Genomic DNA, 20,783 nt, shown 5'->3' with positions numbered 1-20,783 from the left:
AGGTGAATGAGTGTGTACCTGGTGTGTGAGTCTCTGGGTCAGCAGTGGCAGAGAGTCAGAGACAAAGTGGAACTCGTCAGGGGTGATGCTCTGGCAGCAGTTGGCGGCAATGGCCAGGGCGTTCCTCTGGGCGTTGATGCTGAAGAACTCCAGGTACAGCAGACAGTCAGCCAGGCCACCCTGCACGACACAGGAAACACCACACAGTTATACACAAGGATAGGGATAGATGGGACAGATCTACCTTTCAAAATAGAGTGCTCCAACAACTGTTCGTCGGGAGCTTCATGAAATGGGTTTCCATGGACGAGCAGCCGCACACAAGCCTAAGAGCACCATGCGCAACGGCAAGCGTCGGCTGAAATGGTGTAAAGCTCGCCGCCATTGGACTCGGTGGAGCAGCGGAAACGCATTCTCTGGAGTGATGAATTGCGCTTCACCATCTGGCAGTCCGACGGACTAATCTGGGTTTGGCGGATGCCAAGCGAATGCTACCTGCCCAAATGCATAGCACCACTAAGGTTTGGTGGAGGAGGAATAATGGTCTGGTCAGTTTTTCATGGTTCGGGCTAGGCCCCTTAATTCCAGTGAAGGGAACTCTTAATGCTACAGCATTCAATGACAATCAATTCAAATCAATTTTTATTTGTCACATGCACCGAATACAACAGGTGTAGACCTTACAGTGAAATGCTTACTTACAAGCGCTTAACCAACAATGCAGTTAAGAAAAATAAGTGTTAAGTAAAAAAATAGATAAGTAAAAAATAAGAAATAATTAAAGAGCAGCAGTAAAATAACAGTAGCGAAGCTATAAACAGGGGGAACCAGTACAAAGTCAATGTGTGGGGGCACAGGTTAGTCATGGTAATTTAGGTAATGTACACTACCAGTCAAAGGTTTTAGAACACCTAGTCATTCAAGGGTTTTTCTATTTTTAAACTATTTCCTACATTATAGAATAATAGTGAAGACATCAAAACTACGAAATAACACATATGGAATCATGTAGTATTGAGAAAAATTGTTAAATCTAAATATATTTTATACTTCAAATAGCCACCCTTTGCCTTGATGACAGCTTTGCAGAATCTTGACATTCTCTCAACCAGCTTCACCTGGAATGATTTTCCAACAGTCTTGACAGAGTTCCCACATATGCTGAGCAGTTGTTGGCTGCTTTTCCTTCACTCTGCAGTCCGACTCATCCCAAACCATCTGAATTTGTTTGAGGTCGGGGGACTGTGGAGGCCAGGTCATCTGATGCAGCACTCCATCACTCTCCTTCTTGGTAAAATAGCCCTTACACAGCCTGGAGGTGTGTTGGGTCATTGTCCTGTTGAAAAACAAATGATAGTCCCACTAAGCCCAAACCAGATGGGATGGCGTATCGCTGCAGAATGCTGTGGTAGCCATTCTGGTTAAGTGTGCCTTGAATTCTAAATAAATCACAGTGTCACCAGCAAAGCACCACTACACCATAACACCTCCTCCTCCATGCTTTAAGGTGGGAACTACACATGCAGAGATCATCCGTTCACACACACCATGTTTCACAAAGAAACGGTGGTTGGAACCAAAAATCTCAAATTTGGACTCCAGAACAAATGACACATTTCCACCAGTCTAAATGTCAATTTCTCGTGTTTCTTGGCCCAAGCAAGTCTTCTTCTTATTGGTGTCCTTTAGTAGTAGTTTAGTTGCAGCAATTCGACCATGAAGGCCTGATTCACAGTCTCCTCTGAACTGTTGATGTGGAGATGTGTCTATTACTTGAACTCTGAAGCATTTATTTGGGCTGCAATTTCTGAGGCTGGTAACTCTAATGAACTTATCCTCTGCAGCAGAGGTAACTCTGGGTCTTCCATTCCTGTGGCGGTCCTCAGAGCCAGTTTCATCATAGCACTTGATGATTTTTGCGACTGCAGTTGAAGAAACGTTCAAAGTTCTTGAAATGTTCCGTATTGACTGACCTTCATGTCTTAAAGTAATGATGGACTGTTGTTTCTCTTTGCTTATTTGAGCTGTTCTTGCCATAACATGGACTTGGTCTTTTACCAAATAGGGCTATCTTCTGTGTACCCCTCTTACCTTGTCACAACACAACTGATTGGCTCAAACGCATTAAGGAGGAAAGAAATTCCACAAATGAACTTTTAAGAAGGCACACCTGTTAATTGAAATGCATTCCAGGTGACTACCTCATGAAGCTGGTTGAGATAATGCCAAGAGTGTGCAAAGCTGTCAAGGCAAAGGGTGGCTATTTGAAGAATCTCAAAGATATTTTGATTTGTTTAACACTTTTTTGGTTACTACATGATTCCATGTGTTATTTCATAGTTTTGATGTCTTCACTATTATTCTACAATGTAGAAAACAGTACAAATAAAGAAAAAACCTTGAATGAGTAGGCGTTCTAAAACTTTGGACCGGTAGTGTACATGTAGGTAGAGTTAAAATGACTATGCATAGATAATAATCTGAGAGTAGCAGCAGCGTAAAAGAGGGGGGAGGAATGCAAATAGTCCAGGTAGCCATTTGATTAGCTGTTCAGGAGTCTTATGGCTTGGGGATAGTAGCTGTTAAGAAGCATTTTGGACCTAGACTTGGCGCTCTGGTACAGCTTGCCGTGCGGTAGTAGGGAGAACAGTCTGACTATGGTGGCTGGAGTCTGACCATTTTTAGGGCCTTCCTCTGACACCGCCTGGTATAGAGGTCCTGGATGGCAGGAAGCTTGGCCCCAGTGATGTACTGGGCTGTACGCACTACCCTCTGTAGTGCCTTGCGGTCGGAGGCCGAGCAGTTTCCATACCAGGCAGTGATGCAACCAGTCAGGATGCTTTCGAAGGTCACGTTGAGGGAGAGAGTTATCCTGGCACCACACGGCCAGGTCTCTGACCTCCTCCCTATCGGCTGTCTCATCGTTGTCGGTGATCAGGCCTACCACTTGTGTCATCTGCAAACTTAGTGATGGTGTTGGAGTCGTGCCTGCCCATGCAGTCATGGGTGAATGGGGAGTACAGGAGGGGACTGAGCACGCACCCCTGAGGGGCCCCCATGTTGAGGATCAGCATTGCATATGTGTTACCTACCCTTACCACCTGGAGGCGGCCCATCAGGAAGTCTAGGATCCAGTTGCAGAGGGAGGTGTTTAGTCCCAGGGTCCTTAGCTTAGTGATGAGCTTTGAGGGCACTATAGGATTGAACGCTGAGCTGTAGTCAATGAAGAGCATTCTCAACAATTCTGTGCTTCATCTTTGTGGCAACAGTTCAGGGAATGCCCTTTCCTGTTCCAGCATGACAATGCCCCCGTCCACAAAGCGAGGTCCATACAGAAATGGTTTGTCAAGATCGGTGTGGAAGAACTTGACTGGCCTGCACAGAACCCTAACCTCCACATCTAGTGGAAAGCCTTCCCAGAACAGTGGAGGCTGTTATAGCAGCAAAGGGGGGAAAATCAACTCCATATTAATGCCCATGATATTGGAATGAGATGGTTGACGAGCAGGTGTCCACATACTTGGTCATGTAGTGTACGTCACCAGTAGTAAACGTACCGTTAATCCCGGTAATTTGGTTACATACATTTCTGTTACTGCATATATTGATTCTGAAGGTTGAAACTTCTATCTTTTAAACTAGTCTAATAAAACTACATAGTTTTAATGGCGAGTGAGCGTTGTGCCTTTTCCTGTCCAATGATGCGTACAGATTTTTAGGTTGTACCTCTACTCACATTGGTTGAGCACATTCTACTTCTTTCCAAATGCATGTATTACAGTCATTTACCATTCTCATTCTCCTCACAGTAAGCTATTTGAAAAATCTTTCCAACAATCTCCCCCCTCGATAATCACCAATCTCCAGTGTGAAAGAGCAATGGAAGTTACAGGTCTACTGCTGCGTTGGCCTATAGACTATGAGTTCCAATGCCCTCATTTCTTTAGCCGACTATGGATCACGGCGTATCAATGTGTCCATAGGGTAGAGGCTGGTGATCTCGCATTAGTTGTCTTTTTAATGATTAATTCAGATTTTTATGAGTAATCATGTGACAATGATGGAGAAACAAAAATTATTATTTAAATGACTGTTCCACAAAAATGAGCATATGAAAATCGTAACTGGCATGCAGAACGGTAGAAATGGAAGGATACATTTTAAGCTCCCCCAAACTTAACTCACACAACGCCTATGAAGTCTTTATAAAATAATTGCCTCCACGTTTTCATGGTCGGATTTTGGCTATAGGCTACTTTGAAGCAAGGTAAGGCATGCCTCATAATATTAAATAAAACATTCAGGTTTCAAACAATGAATTATGTTCTCAAAATGCATACTGCCTCCAGCTCACATTGTAAAGTGGTGTTTGATGCGCTGATAGCCTGTTGCCTGCACTTGAACGGTGAATGGAGGTGTGCATCAATTACAAGTTGAGAAATCAAAATAGCTATTTTTAGATTGTGCACCAAAACTGTTAACAAGCAATTGCATTTAGAAGTGTTGCACAATGGGCTTATAAAAGCATGTTTTACTCCAGCAGCAACCAGCTGAGGAGTTGCAGGAGAAATCCCTCTCAAAATAGGCTGATTGCAGTGCGCGTGTGATAGACGAAAATACAGGCCAATTTAATAAAAAGTATGCTAATTAACCTATAGACTGATAAGCATGATGGTCAACTGTATTTCCATCGACTGGTATTTTAATCAATGAATAAAAAAAGCATTATTTTGCTTATCCCAGTCTTTTTGGCCAGCAACATTTTTATTTATCAACTATTATTGTTTTCAAAAGCAGTCTATTTCCAGCTAACAGAAACCCTGCTGCACATCTATCATACAGCCACCACCATCAACACTTATTTTAAGGTGAGCCCATGAGAGCCTGGTAGGGAGCAGAGATGACATGAGAGAGAGAGGCAGAGCTGAGCCACAAGTGGGAGAGAGGGAGCAACACTTACAGCCTGCAGGATGGCTTTGCTGTGTCGCCTTGACAACATCTCCAAGGCAGTCAGGGCCTGCTCCGCCACGTCAATGAATTGGATCACCTGAAGCTGCAGGCAAAGAGAGGAGAGAGAGAGATAAACCGGTGGTGGATATGCTAATGGTCTATGAGGGAAAATGAACGTGAGAGAATGACAGAAATGGAAGACAAAAGCAGAACAACGTGTGGGCTATAAATACTTGGGTTGCATTCAGTAGGCATGAATTGGTGGGACATGTTTTCAAAAGACTAGGTAGTACTTAAACTTGAATGAGAACGTTTCCATTTCAAAGCGTGTGTTTAGTGCCTACTGAACCTGAGCAGAGGGGGTCATCCTACCTTTTCCAGGAAGACGGGGATGGCGTCCACGACCACAGCAGACGACCGAGGCAGCGCCTCCATCATGTAAGTGAGAGCACGTGAGGCGTGGTTCATCTGAGCAGAGGCACGGGGTAAGATATTTTTCACAAGCATAACCACAAGGCAACCATGTTGGCTGGAACCATACAGTTAAAACACTGTGCTGAGGTACAGTTTCTTGCAACAAAATATAACTAGGAGACGGACTGCAGTGTTTCACATTTATTGCGAAACATTTCAGCACCTGCACTGTAGGGCTAATGCCATGGTGAAAATAAATTACTGGGTTCCCCCCCAAAGATATAAGCTCAGGATACTCACAATGTCAAAGTTATGCTCCATCTGCAACAATGTGATCTGTGAGGAAGATAAGAGGGGATTAAGAGACTTGGCAAATCAAGACACTGTGTAAAATGACTTAAGACAAAAAGGTGGACAAAGCATTGAGTGACTCACCAGAGCGGGCACCACGCTCTTCACAGGGAAGCCTCCTAGCGTCTCCTCGTTGCCCATCACCAGCAGCTGGCACATCTCGATGGCGGCCTGGAGCTGCTGGGACTCGTCGCCGGTGGCCTGCAGGCCCTGCAGCAGCTGCTGAGCCTTGGAGCCTGTGAGGAGAGGAGGGATAAAGCAGGTCAGAGTAGAGACTAAACAGCAGGGCCAGTATTCGCAAGAGTAGGAGTGCTGATATAGAATCAGTTTAGCCGTTAAGATCAAACTGAATGAGATTATATGGCGAGGGGGATCAGCACTCCTCCTCGGAGAAACGTTTTTAATATGTTCCCTGCCAGGAATACAGTGAGCATACACTTGGATTACAGTTGAGTGAATAGCGGGTTAGAAGAATATAGACAGACATAAGTGAACTCTTCATGCCTCCCCTGAGAGAGAATGGAAAGACCCTGCTCACAGATGTTAAGAGCTAATTAAATGGATTCTGGACATAGACAGTGTAGTACTCACTGGCTCCACTGCCTATGGTTCTGTGAAACAGCTGGGACATGCGGGGTCCCAAGGGCCCAAAGAGGTGTGGGGGTAGACCCCTGGCCTCCAGCAGGGCTGTGGGGAGAAAACAGATAGGTTAGACAACAACCAAAGACCCCACAACACCAACAAGGGCTGACAGGGAACTATTTTTAGACAGGGACATTGGCACCTGTATCTAAGGAAAGCTGTGATCTTCATACCTTGGAGTCTGCCCATTTCAGAGTCATCCGACTCGCTCTCACCGGATGTGGTCATCCCTACAGCGCCGGCCACTGAGCTAGAAGCTGGAGAAAAAAAGAAAAAAAAACACAAGGACAGTTAAACCGCCATTTTCATCATCAAAATGACAACCGATTTCTCTCAGATAAGGTAAAGGGTATACAAACCCAGGCTGGCCTAGGAATAAAGTCCATGATATTTTAGTGAACACACACAATCCAAGCAGAGGCTACACCAAGCTTTGGCTGGCTCCTATGCGTTTAGACCAAACACATACCAGAAATTATTGGGATAGTCCAAATGTTTTGATCCACTAAGGGCCAAGGGGAGAGAATCTCTGCTACCACAAGCAGGTAGCGTACCATTATAGGCGTAGCACTGAGTTTTTCCTGACCATGCGAACTGAGAAGGAAAAACTCTGTGCCCTGGCAGCAGTAGGTACCTGTACCTGAAGCCCCCTGCGGGGCCTCGTCAGTGCGGGCGGCCGAGGAGTTGGCCCCGTCCTGGTTGTTGTCCGAGTCGGCCATCTTCTCCTGTCGGCGAGCTTCGGCTGCCCCACGCTTGCCCAGGCCTGAGCCTCGCCGACTGCACAGACAGGGGGGGAGAAAAGGGCAGAGGGGGACAGTGAGTGACTGCGCAGCAAACAACTAGACCACACAGAGCCCACAGTCAAACACGAGACAGCACACAACTGACATTCCTGGTCATAAGGCACCTCTGACTCACACTTCGCAATGTGAACGCATGTTCACACACACACGCGAGCAGACATGTGCAGCTAACGACAACAATCATGTTCACATTCCTGAATGGTTAAACTGTCCAGTGAAAATCTCTATTTTGAAAGTTATATACAGTTGAAGTCGTAGTTTACATACACTTAGGTTAGAGTCATTAAAACTTGTTTTTCAACCACTCCACAAATTTCTTGTTAACAAACTATAGTTTTGGCAAGTTGGTTAGGACATCTGCTTTGGGCATGCCAAGTAATTTTTCCAACAATTGTTTACAGACAGATTATTTCACTTATAATTCACTGTATCACAATTCCAGTGGGTCAGAAGTTTACATACACTAAGTTGACTGTGCCTTTAAACAGCTTGGAAAATTCCAGAAAATGACATCATTGCTTTAGAATCTTCTGATAGGCTAATTGACATCATTTGAGTCAATTGGAGGTGTACCTGTGGATGTATTTCAAGGCCTACCTTCAAACTCAGTGCCTCTGCTTGACACCATGGGAAAATCAAAAGAAATCAGCCAAGACCTCAGAATTTCTTTTTGCATACCTTCACAAGTCTGGTTCATCCTTGGGAGCAATTTACAAACGCCTGAAGGTACCACGTTCATCTGTACAAATAGTACGCAAGTATAAACATCATGGGACCACGCAGCCGTCATACCGCTCAGGATGGAGACGCGTTCTGTCTCCTAGAGATGAACATACTTTGGTGCGAAAAGTGCAAATCAATCCCAGAACAACAGCAAAGTACCCTGTGAAGATGCTGGAGGAAACAGGTACAAAAGTATCTATATCCACAGTGAAACGAGTCCTATATCGACATAACCTGAAAGGCCGCTCAGCAAGGAAGAAGCCACTGCTCCAAAACCGCCATAACAAAGACCGACTACGGTTAGCAACTGCACACGGGGACAACGATCGTGCTGTTTGGCCATAATGACCATCGTTATGTTTGGAGGAAAAAAGGGGTTTTGTTTTGCAAGCCGAAGAACACCATCCCAACTGTGAAGCACGGGGGTGGCAGCATCATGCTGTGGGGGTGCTTTGCTGCAGGAGGGACTGGTGCACTTCACAAAATAGATGGCATCATGAGGAAGGAACATTTTGTGGATATATTGAAGCAACATCTCGAGACATCAGTCAGGAAGTTAAAGCTTGGTCGCAAATGGGTCTTCCAAATGGACAATGACCCCAAGCATACTTCCAAAGTTGTGGCAAAATGGCTTAAGGACAACAAAGTCAAGGTATTGGAGTGGCCATCACAAAGCCCTGACCTCAATCCTATAGAACATGTGTGGGCAGAACTGAAAAAGTGTGTGCGAGCAAGGAGGCCTACAAACCTGACTCAGTTACACCAGCTCTGTCAGGAGGAATGGGCCAAAATTCACCCAACTTATTGTGGGAAGCTACCTGAAACGTTTGACCCAAGTTAAACGATTTAAAGGCAATGCTACCAAATACTAATTGAGTGTATGTAAACTTCTGACCCACTGGGAATGTGATGAAAGAAATAAAAGCTGAAATAAATCACTCTACTATTATTCTGACATTTCACATTCTTAAAATAAAAGTGGTGATCCTAACTGACCTAAGACAGGGAATTTATACTAGGATTAAATGTCAGGAATTGTGAAAAACTGAGTTTAAATGTATTACATTTACATTTTTAGTCATTTAGCAGACGCTCTTATCCAGAGCGACTTACAGGAGCAATTAGGGTTAAGTGCCTTGCTCAAGGGCACATCGACAGATTTTTCACCTAGTCGGCTCGGGGATTAGAGCCAGCGACCTTTCGGTTACTGGCACAACGCTCTTAACCACTAAGCTACCTGCCGCCCCATTCTTTCAGTAACATTTCATCCGAGTACATTCTGATTGGGTTTACACAGTGCTTTGTTACAGCCTGAATTTAAAACGGATTGTCACTGGCCTACACACAATACTCCATAATGGCAGATTAGCAGTTGATTGTTGGGTTGTCATGATACCAGCATCGCCACTCTGAAGCACGGTGGCAAGAAAACATGAAGCAGACTTTAAAATGTCTTGTTTTCGAGGAAAACAGCCACTAATGTTGAAAAAACACACAGCCTTCTTGTTGTCACCCAGAGTCACATCTGAGGAATCCGTTACAGTTCGTTGCGGTTGAGTCCGTGACGGGAGATCTTGCTGTTTAAATCCTGCATGTGCTTCTTCATCTTGTATGTATTTGGCTAAGGTGTATGTCAAACTTCATACCAAAATAATGTCGACTCGTCCGATACTCATGTGGCCACAGAATAAATTGGAAAAATATTTAAAAATTCACTTAAAAAACTCTTTGGAAGGAAAACTATCACTCATATTGGAATTATAGGTCATATCTCTTAGAAATCTGGAAACACTGGAAATGTACTTTGAAGGAATAATCCACCCAAAACCACTAATTCCTTTTTACAGCGTTAACACTAATATGTGAGAACAATATTTTTAGCGAATACATTTTCCTTTGTCATTATAATAAGGTTGGTAGAAACGTGTGAAAATTGTAGTGGAAATCTGTTGCACTCAAGTCGACTACAAAACCCACAATGCAACGCGCTCTCTCTTGGCTGGCTAGGTAGCTAGCAAATGTAGCTACACACAATAATATCAAAGTCAATATTAGCATGTGAAGTAGCTAGCCCGCTGTAAAATCCACAAACTGCACTCTTACCATGTTCAACCTGCAGATCGTCTGCCTCAAGGAGGGGGGGCTGACGTTGTAATGCAACGGCACTTTTCCATACATGCGGTGAAGAGGTCAATGGAACGCAGAACGGGGGAAAGCGCAAAGATGTCGTCATCGGCGGCCATTCAAAGACTTTGATCTAACAAAGTGGATATTCTTCATGATTTAGGAGTTCTAATAGGCTCAATGTGGCTACAAAATTTTGCTGGATAATATTTAGTCCTTTTCGGGTTTGGAAAAATGTCTGCTAAATGCTAACTCCCATTTGCATAAGCTGGTAGCATAGCAAGCCATATCGAAATAGGTGGTGGTAGTTGAAGACGTTTTAAGTGTGATGCCGTTGATTGGTGATGACGTTAACATGTATTGGTGTTAACATCCATTCAAGATTTTTACCCCAACATTGTGTAAAATACAAACAATAGCCTAAAAGTAGGCTAATTTTGAAGGGCAACAATAAGGGGATTCTGAATCTTTCCCCCACGAGGACGTGTGCGTGGTGTTTCCATAGAACTTCCATTGTTTTGGTCGAATTCCATAGATCTCTTTACCGAATCTATGCTTTCCCACAGACATAGGCAAGGGCGAGTAGGGAGAGGCGAAACATGCATTGCATGCTGTTAAGTTCAAGATATATCTTTTTTTACCAGGTAAGTTGACTGAGAACACATTCTCATTTACAACAACAACCTGGGGAATAGTTACAGGGGAGAGATTGTCGCAACCCCTATTACTAGCCTGTTCAACCTCTCTTTCGTAACGTCTGAGATCCCCAGAGATTGGAAAGATGCCGCGGTCATCCCCCTCTTCAAAGGGGGTGACACTCTAGATCCAAACTGTTACAGACCCATATCCATCCTGTCCTGCCTTTCAAAAGTTTTTGAAAGCCAAGTCAACAAACAGATCACCGACCATTTCGAATCCCACCGTACCTTCTCCGCTATGCAATCCGGTTTCCGAGCTGGTCATGGGTGCACTTCAGCCACGCTCAAGGTCCTAAACGATATTATAACCGCGATCGATAATAGACAGTACTGTGCAGCCGTTTTCATTGACCTGGCCAAGGCTTTCGACTCTGTCAACCACCACATTCTTATTGGCAGACTAAGTAGCCTTGGTTTCTCAAATGACTGCCTCGCCTGGTTCACCAACTACTTCTCAGATAGAGTTCAATGTGTCAAATCGGAGGGCCTGTTGTCTGGACCTATGGCAGTCTATGGGGGTGCCACAGGGTTCAATTCTTGGGCCGACTCTTTTCTCTGTGTATATCAATGACGTCGCTCTTGCTGCTGGTGACTCTCAGATCCACCTCTATGCAGACGACACCATTTTGTATACATCTGGCCCTTCATTGGACACTGTGTTAACAAACCTCCAAACGAGCTTCAATGCCATACAACACTCCTTCAGTAGCCTCCAACTGCTCTTAAACACTAGTAAAACTAAATACATGCTCTTCAACCGAACGCTGCTTGCACCCGCCCACCCGACTAGAATCACTACTCTCGACGGGTCTGACCTAGAGTATGTGGACAACTACAAATATCTAGGTGTCTGGTTAGACTGTAAACTCTCCTTCCAGACTTACATTAAGAATCTCCAATCCAAAGTTAAATCTAGAATCGGTTTCCTATTTCGCAACAAAGCCTCCTTCACTCATGCTGCCAAACATGCCCTCGTAAAACTGACTATCCTACCGATCCTTGACTGCGGCGATGTCATTTACAAAATAGCCTCCAACACTCTACTCAGCAAATTGGATGTAGTCTATCACAGTGCCATCCGTTTTGTCTCCAAAGCCCCATATACTACCCACCACTGTGACCTGTACGCTCTTGTTGGCTGGTCCTCACTACATATTCGTCGCCAAACCCACTGGCTCCAGGCCATCTATAAATCACTGCTAGGCAAATCCCCGCCTTATCTTAGCTCATTGGTCACCATAGCAACACCCACCCGTAGTCTGCGCTCCAGCAGGTATCTCTCACTGGTCATCCCCAAAGCCAACACCTCCTTTGGCTGCCATTCCTTCCAGTTCTCTGCTGCCAATGACTGGAACAAATTGCAAAAATCTCTGAAGCTGGAGACACTTATCTCCCTCACTAACTTTAAGCATCAGTTGTCAGAGCACCTTACCGATCACTGCACCTGTACACAGCCCATCTGAAATTAGCCCGCCCAACTACCTCATCCCTATATTGTTATTCATTTTGCTCATTTGTACCCCAGTATCTCTATTTGCACATCATCTCTTGCACATCTATCATTCCAGTGTTAATACTAATTGTAATTATTTTGCACTATAGCCTATTTATTGCCTTACCTCCATAACTTGCTACATTTGCACACACTGTATATATTTTCTGTTGTATTTTTGACTTTATGTTTTGTTTTACCCCATATGTAACTCTGTGTTGTTGTTTTTATCGCACTGCTTTGCTTTATCTTGGCCAGGTCGCAGTTGTAAATGAGAACTTGTTCTCAACTGGTTTACCTGGTTAAATAAAGGTGAAATTAAAAAATTTTAAAAAAGAGGGGGGATGAATGAGCCTATTAGGGGCTGGGGATGATTAGGTGGCCATGGAATTTAGCCAGGACAACGGGGTTAACATCACTACTCTTATAACAAGTGCCATGGGATTTTTTGTGACCACTGAGTCAAGACATACGTTTAAACGTTCCATCCGAAAGACGGCACCCTACACAGGGCAATGTCCCAAATCACTGCCCTGGTGCATTGGAAAACTGAGCGGAGTAATTTGGTCCACTGTTTAGTTTGAGCACATCTAAGGGAAATATATATTTTGTCATGACGATAGACAGATTGAGGCCGGTACCATCTATTGGCTGATTTGGCAATTTGGAGCGCAGGTCATTGTTTTAAAAGCGGTATGAAATGTGATAGTGTGTTATTCCCCATCTCCAGTAACAAGAACCTTATCATGATGATGCGTTACAACACGATTTCCTGATTTCACAGACAGTCAACTTAGAAGTTAAATCATGGTGAAAATAGTTATTTTACCCACTCACAGAACAGACTATAACCCATGTCTGGAGTGGATTTTCCCCTTTAAAACATGTTATGGCTGACAACACACTTTCGTATGCACTGAAAGACCGACTTCTCAGGGACAATTTCATTATGTATTGCCAAGGAAGCCACCCCCTGCCATAAAATATTGGATGTATTGTTTAATACTTTTGGTGCACACCGAAATACAACCGACTACAATTGACTAGGGGCTTTAGACTGGAGAAGTTGAGACGACATTGAGAGCAGTGGGAGGCTGTAGTACCTGGTGCTGGCGCAGGAGCCCGTGGTCTTCTGCCGTGTGCTCCGCCGAAAGCTGGGGAGCTCTGCTGGAGGAGACTCGCTGCGCTTCTTAGTGGACTTCCTCAAACCTGATGAGCAGAACAAGGAGCCAATGAGTAAACAACAGCCAAGGCAAAAGACAGAACAAACCACAGTGATAGTAGACCACTAGAAACGTATTAGATTGCTCTATAAGGGTAACCAGTTCATCCATTTCCATCACTTAAGAGGAATTATATGTTTGCAAATGATTGAGCTACGCAGAGATGCACCTTTCTATAATGTTAGTACTGGTTGTAGACTAAACCAACTAACCAAATGGTGGCTTAGATTTTCCACCCAATCCAAACTGTTTGGGCAGTGATAACCAGTGTTTTTCCAGTAGAAAAACTGGAATTTTAGCCCAACCCTGGTTTTAACTGAAGCCAGCCACCTTGGCTAAGTACAGTAGTAGTTAGGGGTTAACAAGTGTCATAGCGGTCAAGAGCAAGGACTGGTTCAGAGTGGACCAGCACCAGTCACTCATAACAGTAACAGCCACACAGGGTAGAGTGTCACACACAGACAGCTCTGGTGTTTTTCTCAGTGGAGAGCCCAGTGCCACCGACGCTGGGAGAGGGTATAAATAGCCCATCTCTCACTAGTACAGACCTAGAACAGAACAACCTTCATGCTAAACCTGAGGGTCTCAACACGCCGACTAACCTTTTCCCAACACACACACAATACAGGGTCTGTCTGCAGACAAGTAGTCACAAACAGAAGAATCAAAATGGCATTGTATTGTCGCTACAGCAGAAAGCCTGTTGCACGCTATCACAGCGTGTCCCACCATGCAATCTGGCTTACTCACCATTACAGCGGCAGAGTCGACAGAGACTGAGAATAGATGTTGAGTGTGTGTGTGACAGTGTGCACAAGAAGTGACAATCTGTGCCACTCCCCCTTAATACAAGTGGGTGAATCACTCGCTTCGCTCCCCTCCCTCCTCAGTGAGAAAATGATGCCTGCTTGTTAGCAGGCAGGGTGGGCCGGTCTGGTCAGGCCCTCTCAGAGTGAGCACGTTTGGAGCTGGGCGTGCCCAGCCTCGGTTACCATCTTACAATCCCCTACCCCAACCCAGAACACACTGACCCGTCGCTGAACCACTGATCATCTTCCCATCGCCCGCATGCACTACATTCGTGACACCTCCCACCTACGAGCTTTAAACTCAAATTGGAGCTGTGCTGTCATTCACTTCTTCAAAACACGCCACAGCCGCAGTCTTACCTTCATCCTACACTACAACTCCCATAATGCATCGCTGTGGTGTGACCTCCGTAACCTCATGGCTGATTGTGACTGATCTGATAGCAAAAGTCTCCTGATGCGAGCCCTTCACTACCTACCCAACACCTGAGCGGCTGTAGTGAATCAGTCTGTCCTTCCACAGTCCAACAGGCTACAGTTGAGCCACCAGACCGATTATTTATATCTTCCAGTTTGAGGCTGGCCTGGTACTGAAACAAGCTGAAATCTGAACAAGTCACCCAGCTCCTTGAGAAGCCAGATATTTGTAGATCTTTAAGGCGTAAGCAATATGGTTTACCACTACACTGTTATACTAATCCAGACCCTCCAGATCTGTAAACATGGAAGGGTTAGGGCCAAAGGGAACAAAGAAGCGAATTGGGACTGCCTATATCAGTTACACGTGTGTCTGTGGGAGTTTATCTACAAGGTTCGCTCTCTGTTTGTGTATGTCCATGCATGTTTATCAGCACCGACTGTCTGTGCAGGGTTAATCCCCACTTGGAGTGTGTGTGTGGGGTGGAGTGTGCTTGGCGTGAGAAGCAGTCACCCCGGCAGCAGCAGGTCCCAGTGCAGAGTGAGTTTCTGTAACTTAAGCCGCAACACAGGTCCTGTGACATTTAAACCCGGCGAGTAACCTCTATCCTGAGCCCCTACAGAGCACCACACCGACCCTCCAAAGGCTGCTACTCACACAGCCCTGCAACCTTCGAACCTGAGGGCAGCAACCCTTTGACCCTGGCTGGCTGCCCATTACAAATATTAGCACCCCAAACCCCCCTTGGTTGATGGGAAATATGAAATGGTACACACAGGTATGAGAAGAGGGCAGGACAGACTCACTTGCTAGTTTGGCTTGTAGTCCTGAGGGCCCAGGTTTGGAGGTGGTCTCTGTCTTGGAGGAGCCAGGTAGGGACAGTTTGGGCTTTGGCAGGTTGACTTTGGGGCTGAAGCGGGCCGCCCACTCAAACTTGGACGAGACGGCGGCTTTGGCCTGCTCCTTGTCACGGGTGCTTCGGCGTGGGGAGGGGCTAGAAGCAGAGCGGGAGCGACGTGCCTTGTTCTGGTCTTTGCCCTGCTTGAGCCTGGCACCCTGCGTGGCGGTGGCACTGTTGGCGCCGGTGGAGGAGGAGGACGAGGTGGAGGCAGAAGAGGAGGAGTCAGTCACGGTGCTACACCCAGCTTTGGCTGAGGCGGCCGATTTCGACGCCAGCTTGGTGGGTTTTGCAGATCTGCCGTCGGTACGGTTGGGGAGGGACCCAGCAGTGCTGCTCAGACCGGGGAGGGAGTCAGCCTTCTTCCGTTTCTGGGACGGTGAGGCCCCAGAGGCCCCGCTCTTCCTGCTCTGGCCGCGGCCTGTGGGCGCGGGCGGTTCTGGAGCCAGGGGTCTCTTCTTGGAGGACTTGGCAGGGCCTTTCTTGGCCTCAGTGGTATGGTCTCTGGGTGGGGGGTGGGATTTGGACTTCTTGGCTGGGGTGGGGGTGTAGGTGTTGTTGAGGTCAGGTGCAGAACTTCTCTTCAACCCTCGGGTGGTGCCTTCACTCTTGGATTGGTGGCCTGTTGGCGCTCGCTCTGATGTCCCTGCGGCCTCTGGGTCGTCTTGCAGCACAAATGAAGCCACAGACAGTGACAGACTGCTACTGCCAGAGTGGTGGAGGAGAGGAGAAAGAGAACCTTTTAGCACAGTTTCCAAACTGGAAAGACAAAGCGATCAAGTACAATGCTTCCATTCAGATAATTTAGGCCTACAGTGAATAGCCAAGGGCACAATAGATTGAAAACAAACAATAGTTAATACATTTTTATCTAAGCGCGATAGTCTAAAGTAGACCCCACAAACACACAGTGAGTGCTAAGGAGAGAGGAGGGGTACCTTCTTGAGCTGTGCCCTTTGGACTGGCCAGAGGCTGAGCTGGGTGCAGCTTTGGAAGCCTTAGATTTAGGTCTTCTACTTTCAGGAGGGGAATTTGCTTTATGTTTTACCTGCTCTGACTGCAACCTGTAAGGTTGGGAATTAAAGAGCAGGTGACAGTATGGGTTTTGCGTAATCACTCCATATCATGAATAAAAGACTTCATCAAGTCATTCACCGATCATTATCCACCCATCCTGTACTGCTCCTAGGAATGCCTCAGTAGAACCCCATGCAAAAACAACCTAAATGTACTTGTACTGGTAGATTCATATAAAATACACCCACACAATGCTTTTCCTTCAACTTAAAACACATTGGAAATAAAAAAATTAAACAGCATGAAAGTCATTAACTCCACCTCTGATAGGGTTTAGGCCCTTATTAAAATTCTAATATCAATGAATAATTGTAGCCATTTTGAGAAAAGCAGAGAACAGCTTCAAGCATGCCCTCAGATGTTCAAACAAAAATACAGACAGACTCCAAGACATAAAAAAAAAAAAAAAAAACACACAAACAGGTGAGAACACATAACATGTGCTGGGGGACTTACCTTCCCGCGACTGTATGGTCTTGTGGCTGGGCCGCAGCAGTGTTCCTCTGTGAACGGCGCAGTGACCCCCCTGGATTGGAATTAGGCCGGTTGGACATTGGCACCTCTCTCCTGAAGGGACATACCCTTTCTAGACACTACCATTCACTAGACAGAGGAGGGATAAGAAAAACACATCAGATCATGGGTGAGACATCAGGACGCGTCCTTGTGAGTGACGTTCCCAAACAAAGTAAAATCCAACGAACAGATGTGTTGGTGGTAGCTGTTGATGCCATCAATGATGCAGTTGGAATCAAAAAAAAGTAGCCCCTCAACCCCACTCTAAATTATCACTCTCAGGACCACGTTGGATGCATTTATACAGGCAGCACAACTAATCTTTTTTTCATTCATTTTGGATCAACCAGATCAGCTCAGAAAAAGATCTGAAGTGAAAAGATCTAATGTGATTGGTCAAAAGACCAATTAGTGGAAAATATATAATTGGGCTGCCTGTTGATAAATTATGTGATGATACAAGCCCCTGCCTAACAAACAGATCAGTTGTATTACTCACATTACCATTTGTTTGGAGGACAGGGCAGCCTGCGAGATCAATGAGCCTCAGCCAAACGCATCACACGGCTACATACAGCTCTGAATCTGATCAGCCCAAAGATAGAGGGCGGATTGATCCAATCAGAGAGACAATGACGACAGGCCCAAAATGACTGTCCACAACAAACTTAAAACAAAGAAGCAGATAGATTTAAAATCACAAGATCACATAAGCAAACACATCTAGGCTAAGTGTCATCCTGGGCACATGAAAACAGACCTACACTGAACAAAAATATAAACGCAGCATGTAAAGTGCTGGTCCCATGTTTCATGAGCTCAAATAAAAGATCCCAGAAATGTTCTGTACGCACAAACAGCTTATTTCTCAAATATCCTGTCAAGATAATCCAGACAGGTGTGACATATAAAGAAGCTGATTAAAAAGCATGATCATTAAACAGGTGCACGTTGCGCTGGGGACAATAAAAGGCCACTAAAATGTGCAGTTGTGTCACACAACACAATGTCACAGATGTCTTTAAGGGAGCGTGCAACTGGCATGCTGACTGCAGGAATGTCCACCAGAGCTGTTGCCAGAGAATTTAATGTTCATTTCTCTACCATAAGACGCCTCCGTTATTTTAGAGAATTGGGAAGTACGTCCAACCGGCATGACAACCACAAACCATGTGTAACTACGGTAGCTCAGGACCTCCACATCCGGCTCCTCCAACAGTGGGTTCGTTTGGGGGGGGGGGCCTCATTCCAATTGACTGGGCCTGGCTCCCAAGTGGGTGGGCCTATGCCCTCCCAGGCCCACCCATTGCTGCGCAACTGCCCAGTCATGTGAAATCCATAGATTAGAGCCTAATTTATTTATTTAAATTGACTGATTTCCTTATAAGAACTGTAAATCTTTATAATTTTTGAATGTTGCGTTTATTTTTTTGTTCAGTATAGATTAGAACGGCCATGCCGAGAAGAGAGAACTGCCACCAATTTTGCTTAGTCTACATCGTCTCCAGTTCACTGTGGGTAACCCATTACTAAGAGTCTGCGGGTATGCTTGTCATAGCCAATCAATCACTGGAGAAAGCATACATTAAGTCTTCGGAGAACCAACTCAGAGGGGGTGTTCCATGCACCTACTGCCACCATTTGCATTCTTGACAAAAGTGGGGTGGGGGGGGGGGGGGGTCATGATATACGGGGTAACAATACACAATGGAGTGTGTGCGTATAAAATTACACTAATACCATTACACAAAATACTTCACTAATTAAGCACACTTTCACTCCCCCTTGCGGGAGTGGTGAATATGACCAGCCAGACCAGCTGTAGACGTGTTGCCTGACAGCGTCATGAAAATGACGCGCATCGATGGGGCAGAAGGCTGTGTTTTATGATTGAACGGTCATATACAGTGAGGGGAAAAAAGTATTTGATCCCCTGCTGATTTTGTACGTTTGCCCACTGACAAAGACATGATCAGTCTATAATTTTAATGGTAGGTTTATTTGAACAGTGAGAGACAGAATAACAACAAAAAAATCCAGAAAAACGAATGTCAAAAATGTTATCAATTGATTTGCATTTTAATGAGGGAAATAAGTATTTGACCCCTCTGCAAAACATGACTTAGTACTTGGTGGCAAAACCCTTGTTGGCAATCACAGAGGTCAGACGTTTCTTGTAGTTAGCCACCAGGTTTGCACACATCTCAGGAGGGATTTTGTCCCACTCCTCTTTGCAGATCTTCTCCAAGTCATTAAGGTTTCGAGGCTGATGTTTGGCAACTCGAACCTTCAGCTTCCTCCACAGATTTTCTATGGGATTAAGGTCTGGAGACTGGCTAGGCCACTCTAGGACCTTAATGTGCTTCTTCTTGAGCCACTCCTTTGTTGCCTTGGCCGTGTGTTTTGGGTCATTGTCATGCTGGAATACCCATCCACTACCCATGTTCAATGCCCTGGCTGAGGGAAGGAGGTTCTCACCCAAGATTTGACAGTACATGGCCCCGTCCATTGTCCCTTTGATGCGGTGAAGTTGTCCTGTCCCCTTAGCAGAAAAACACCCTCAAAGCGAAATGTTTCCACCTCCATGTTTGACCGCGGGGATGGTGTTCTTGGGGTCATTGGCAGCATTCCTCCTCCTCCAAACACGGCTAGTTGAGTTGATGCCAAAGAGCTCGATTTTGGTCTCATCTGACCACAACATTTTCACCCAGTTCTCCTCTGAATCATTCAGATGGTCATTGGCAAACTTCAGACGGGCCTGTATATGTGCTTTCTTGAGCAGGGGGACCTTGCGGGCGCTGCAGGATTTCAGTCCTTCACGGCGTAGTGTGTTACCAATTGTTTTCTTGGTGACTATGGTCCCAATATCCTCCCGTGTAGTTCTGGGCGGATTCCTCACCGTTCTCATTATCATTGCAACTCCACGAGGTGAGATCTTGCATGGAGCCCCAGGACGAGGGAGATTGACAGTTATTTTGTGTTTCTTCCATTTGTGAATAATCGCACCAACTGTTGTCACCTTCTCACCAAGCTGCTTGGCGATGGTCTTGTAGCCCATTCCAGCCTTGTGTAGGTCTACAATCTTGTAGAGCTCTTTGGTATTGGCCATGGTGGAGAGTTTGGAATCTGATTGATTGATTGCTTCTGTGGACAGGTGTATTTTATACAGGTAACAAACTGAGATTAGGAGCACTCCCTTTAAGAGTGTGCTCCTAATCTCAGCTCGTTACCTGTATAAAATACACCTGGGAGCCAGAAATCTTTCTGATTGAGAAGGGGTCAAAATACTTATTTCCCTCATTAAAATGCAAATCAATTTATAACATTTTTGACATGCGTTTTTCTGGATTTTGTTGTTGTTATTCTGTCTCCCACTGTTCAAATAAACCTACCATTAAAATTATAGACTGATCATTTCTTTGTCAGTGGGCAAACGTACAAAATCAGCAGGGGATCAAATACTTTTTTCCCCTCACTGTAGCTGGAAACAATGGCAAGAATGTGCCATGTGGGGAAACGTGGTAGTTCATGTCAATAATCCTTTGGAGTTGACAGTTGTTTGCCCAAAAGATGTGAACGCATGGGGTTTGTTGCTAAACAACCCACGCGTCTATAGCCAAGTTATATTGGAGGAGAATGATTGTG

General features: G+C 45.3%; 1 protein-coding gene across 6 annotated transcripts in view; it reads right to left on the bottom strand.

Moving 5' to 3' along the window:
* The window catches only part of LOC311105467 (E3 ubiquitin-protein ligase TRIP12), a 47,138-nt gene that overhangs the window by 22,044 nt on the left and 4,311 nt on the right, over nt 1–20,783 (bottom strand). For 2 of the 6 annotated variants that reach the window (XM_084147629.1, XM_084147632.1), the window contains exons 2-13: nt 17,079–17,225; nt 16,484–16,609; nt 15,454–16,250; nt 13,301–13,406; nt 6,992–7,134; nt 6,531–6,614; nt 6,307–6,402; nt 5,800–5,951; nt 5,665–5,700; nt 5,323–5,418; nt 4,961–5,053; nt 19–180 (exon numbers count right to left, since the gene is read on the bottom strand). In XM_084147629.1, the coding sequence (XP_084003755.1) occupies nt 19–180; nt 4,961–5,053; nt 5,323–5,418; nt 5,665–5,700; nt 5,800–5,951; nt 6,307–6,402; nt 6,531–6,614; nt 6,992–7,134; nt 13,301–13,406; nt 15,454–16,250; nt 16,484–16,609; nt 17,079–17,176 (1,989 nt within the window). In that variant the 5' untranslated portion in view covers nt 17,177–17,225. The remainder of the gene's footprint in view (nt 1–18; nt 181–4,960; nt 5,054–5,322; nt 5,419–5,664; nt 5,701–5,799; nt 5,952–6,306; nt 6,403–6,530; nt 6,615–6,991; nt 7,135–13,300; nt 13,407–15,453; nt 16,251–16,483; nt 16,610–17,078; nt 17,226–20,783) is intronic. The other 4 variants (XM_084147631.1, XM_084147630.1, XM_084147633.1 and 1 more) reach the window with 4 other exon arrangements.

Source organism: Coregonus lavaretus, assembly GCF_964263955.1.
Source record: "Coregonus lavaretus genome assembly, chromosome: 30".
NCBI classification, from domain to species: Eukaryota; Metazoa; Chordata; class Actinopteri; order Salmoniformes; family Salmonidae; genus Coregonus; species Coregonus lavaretus.
This window is presented reverse-complemented; position numbering and strand designations above follow the sequence as displayed.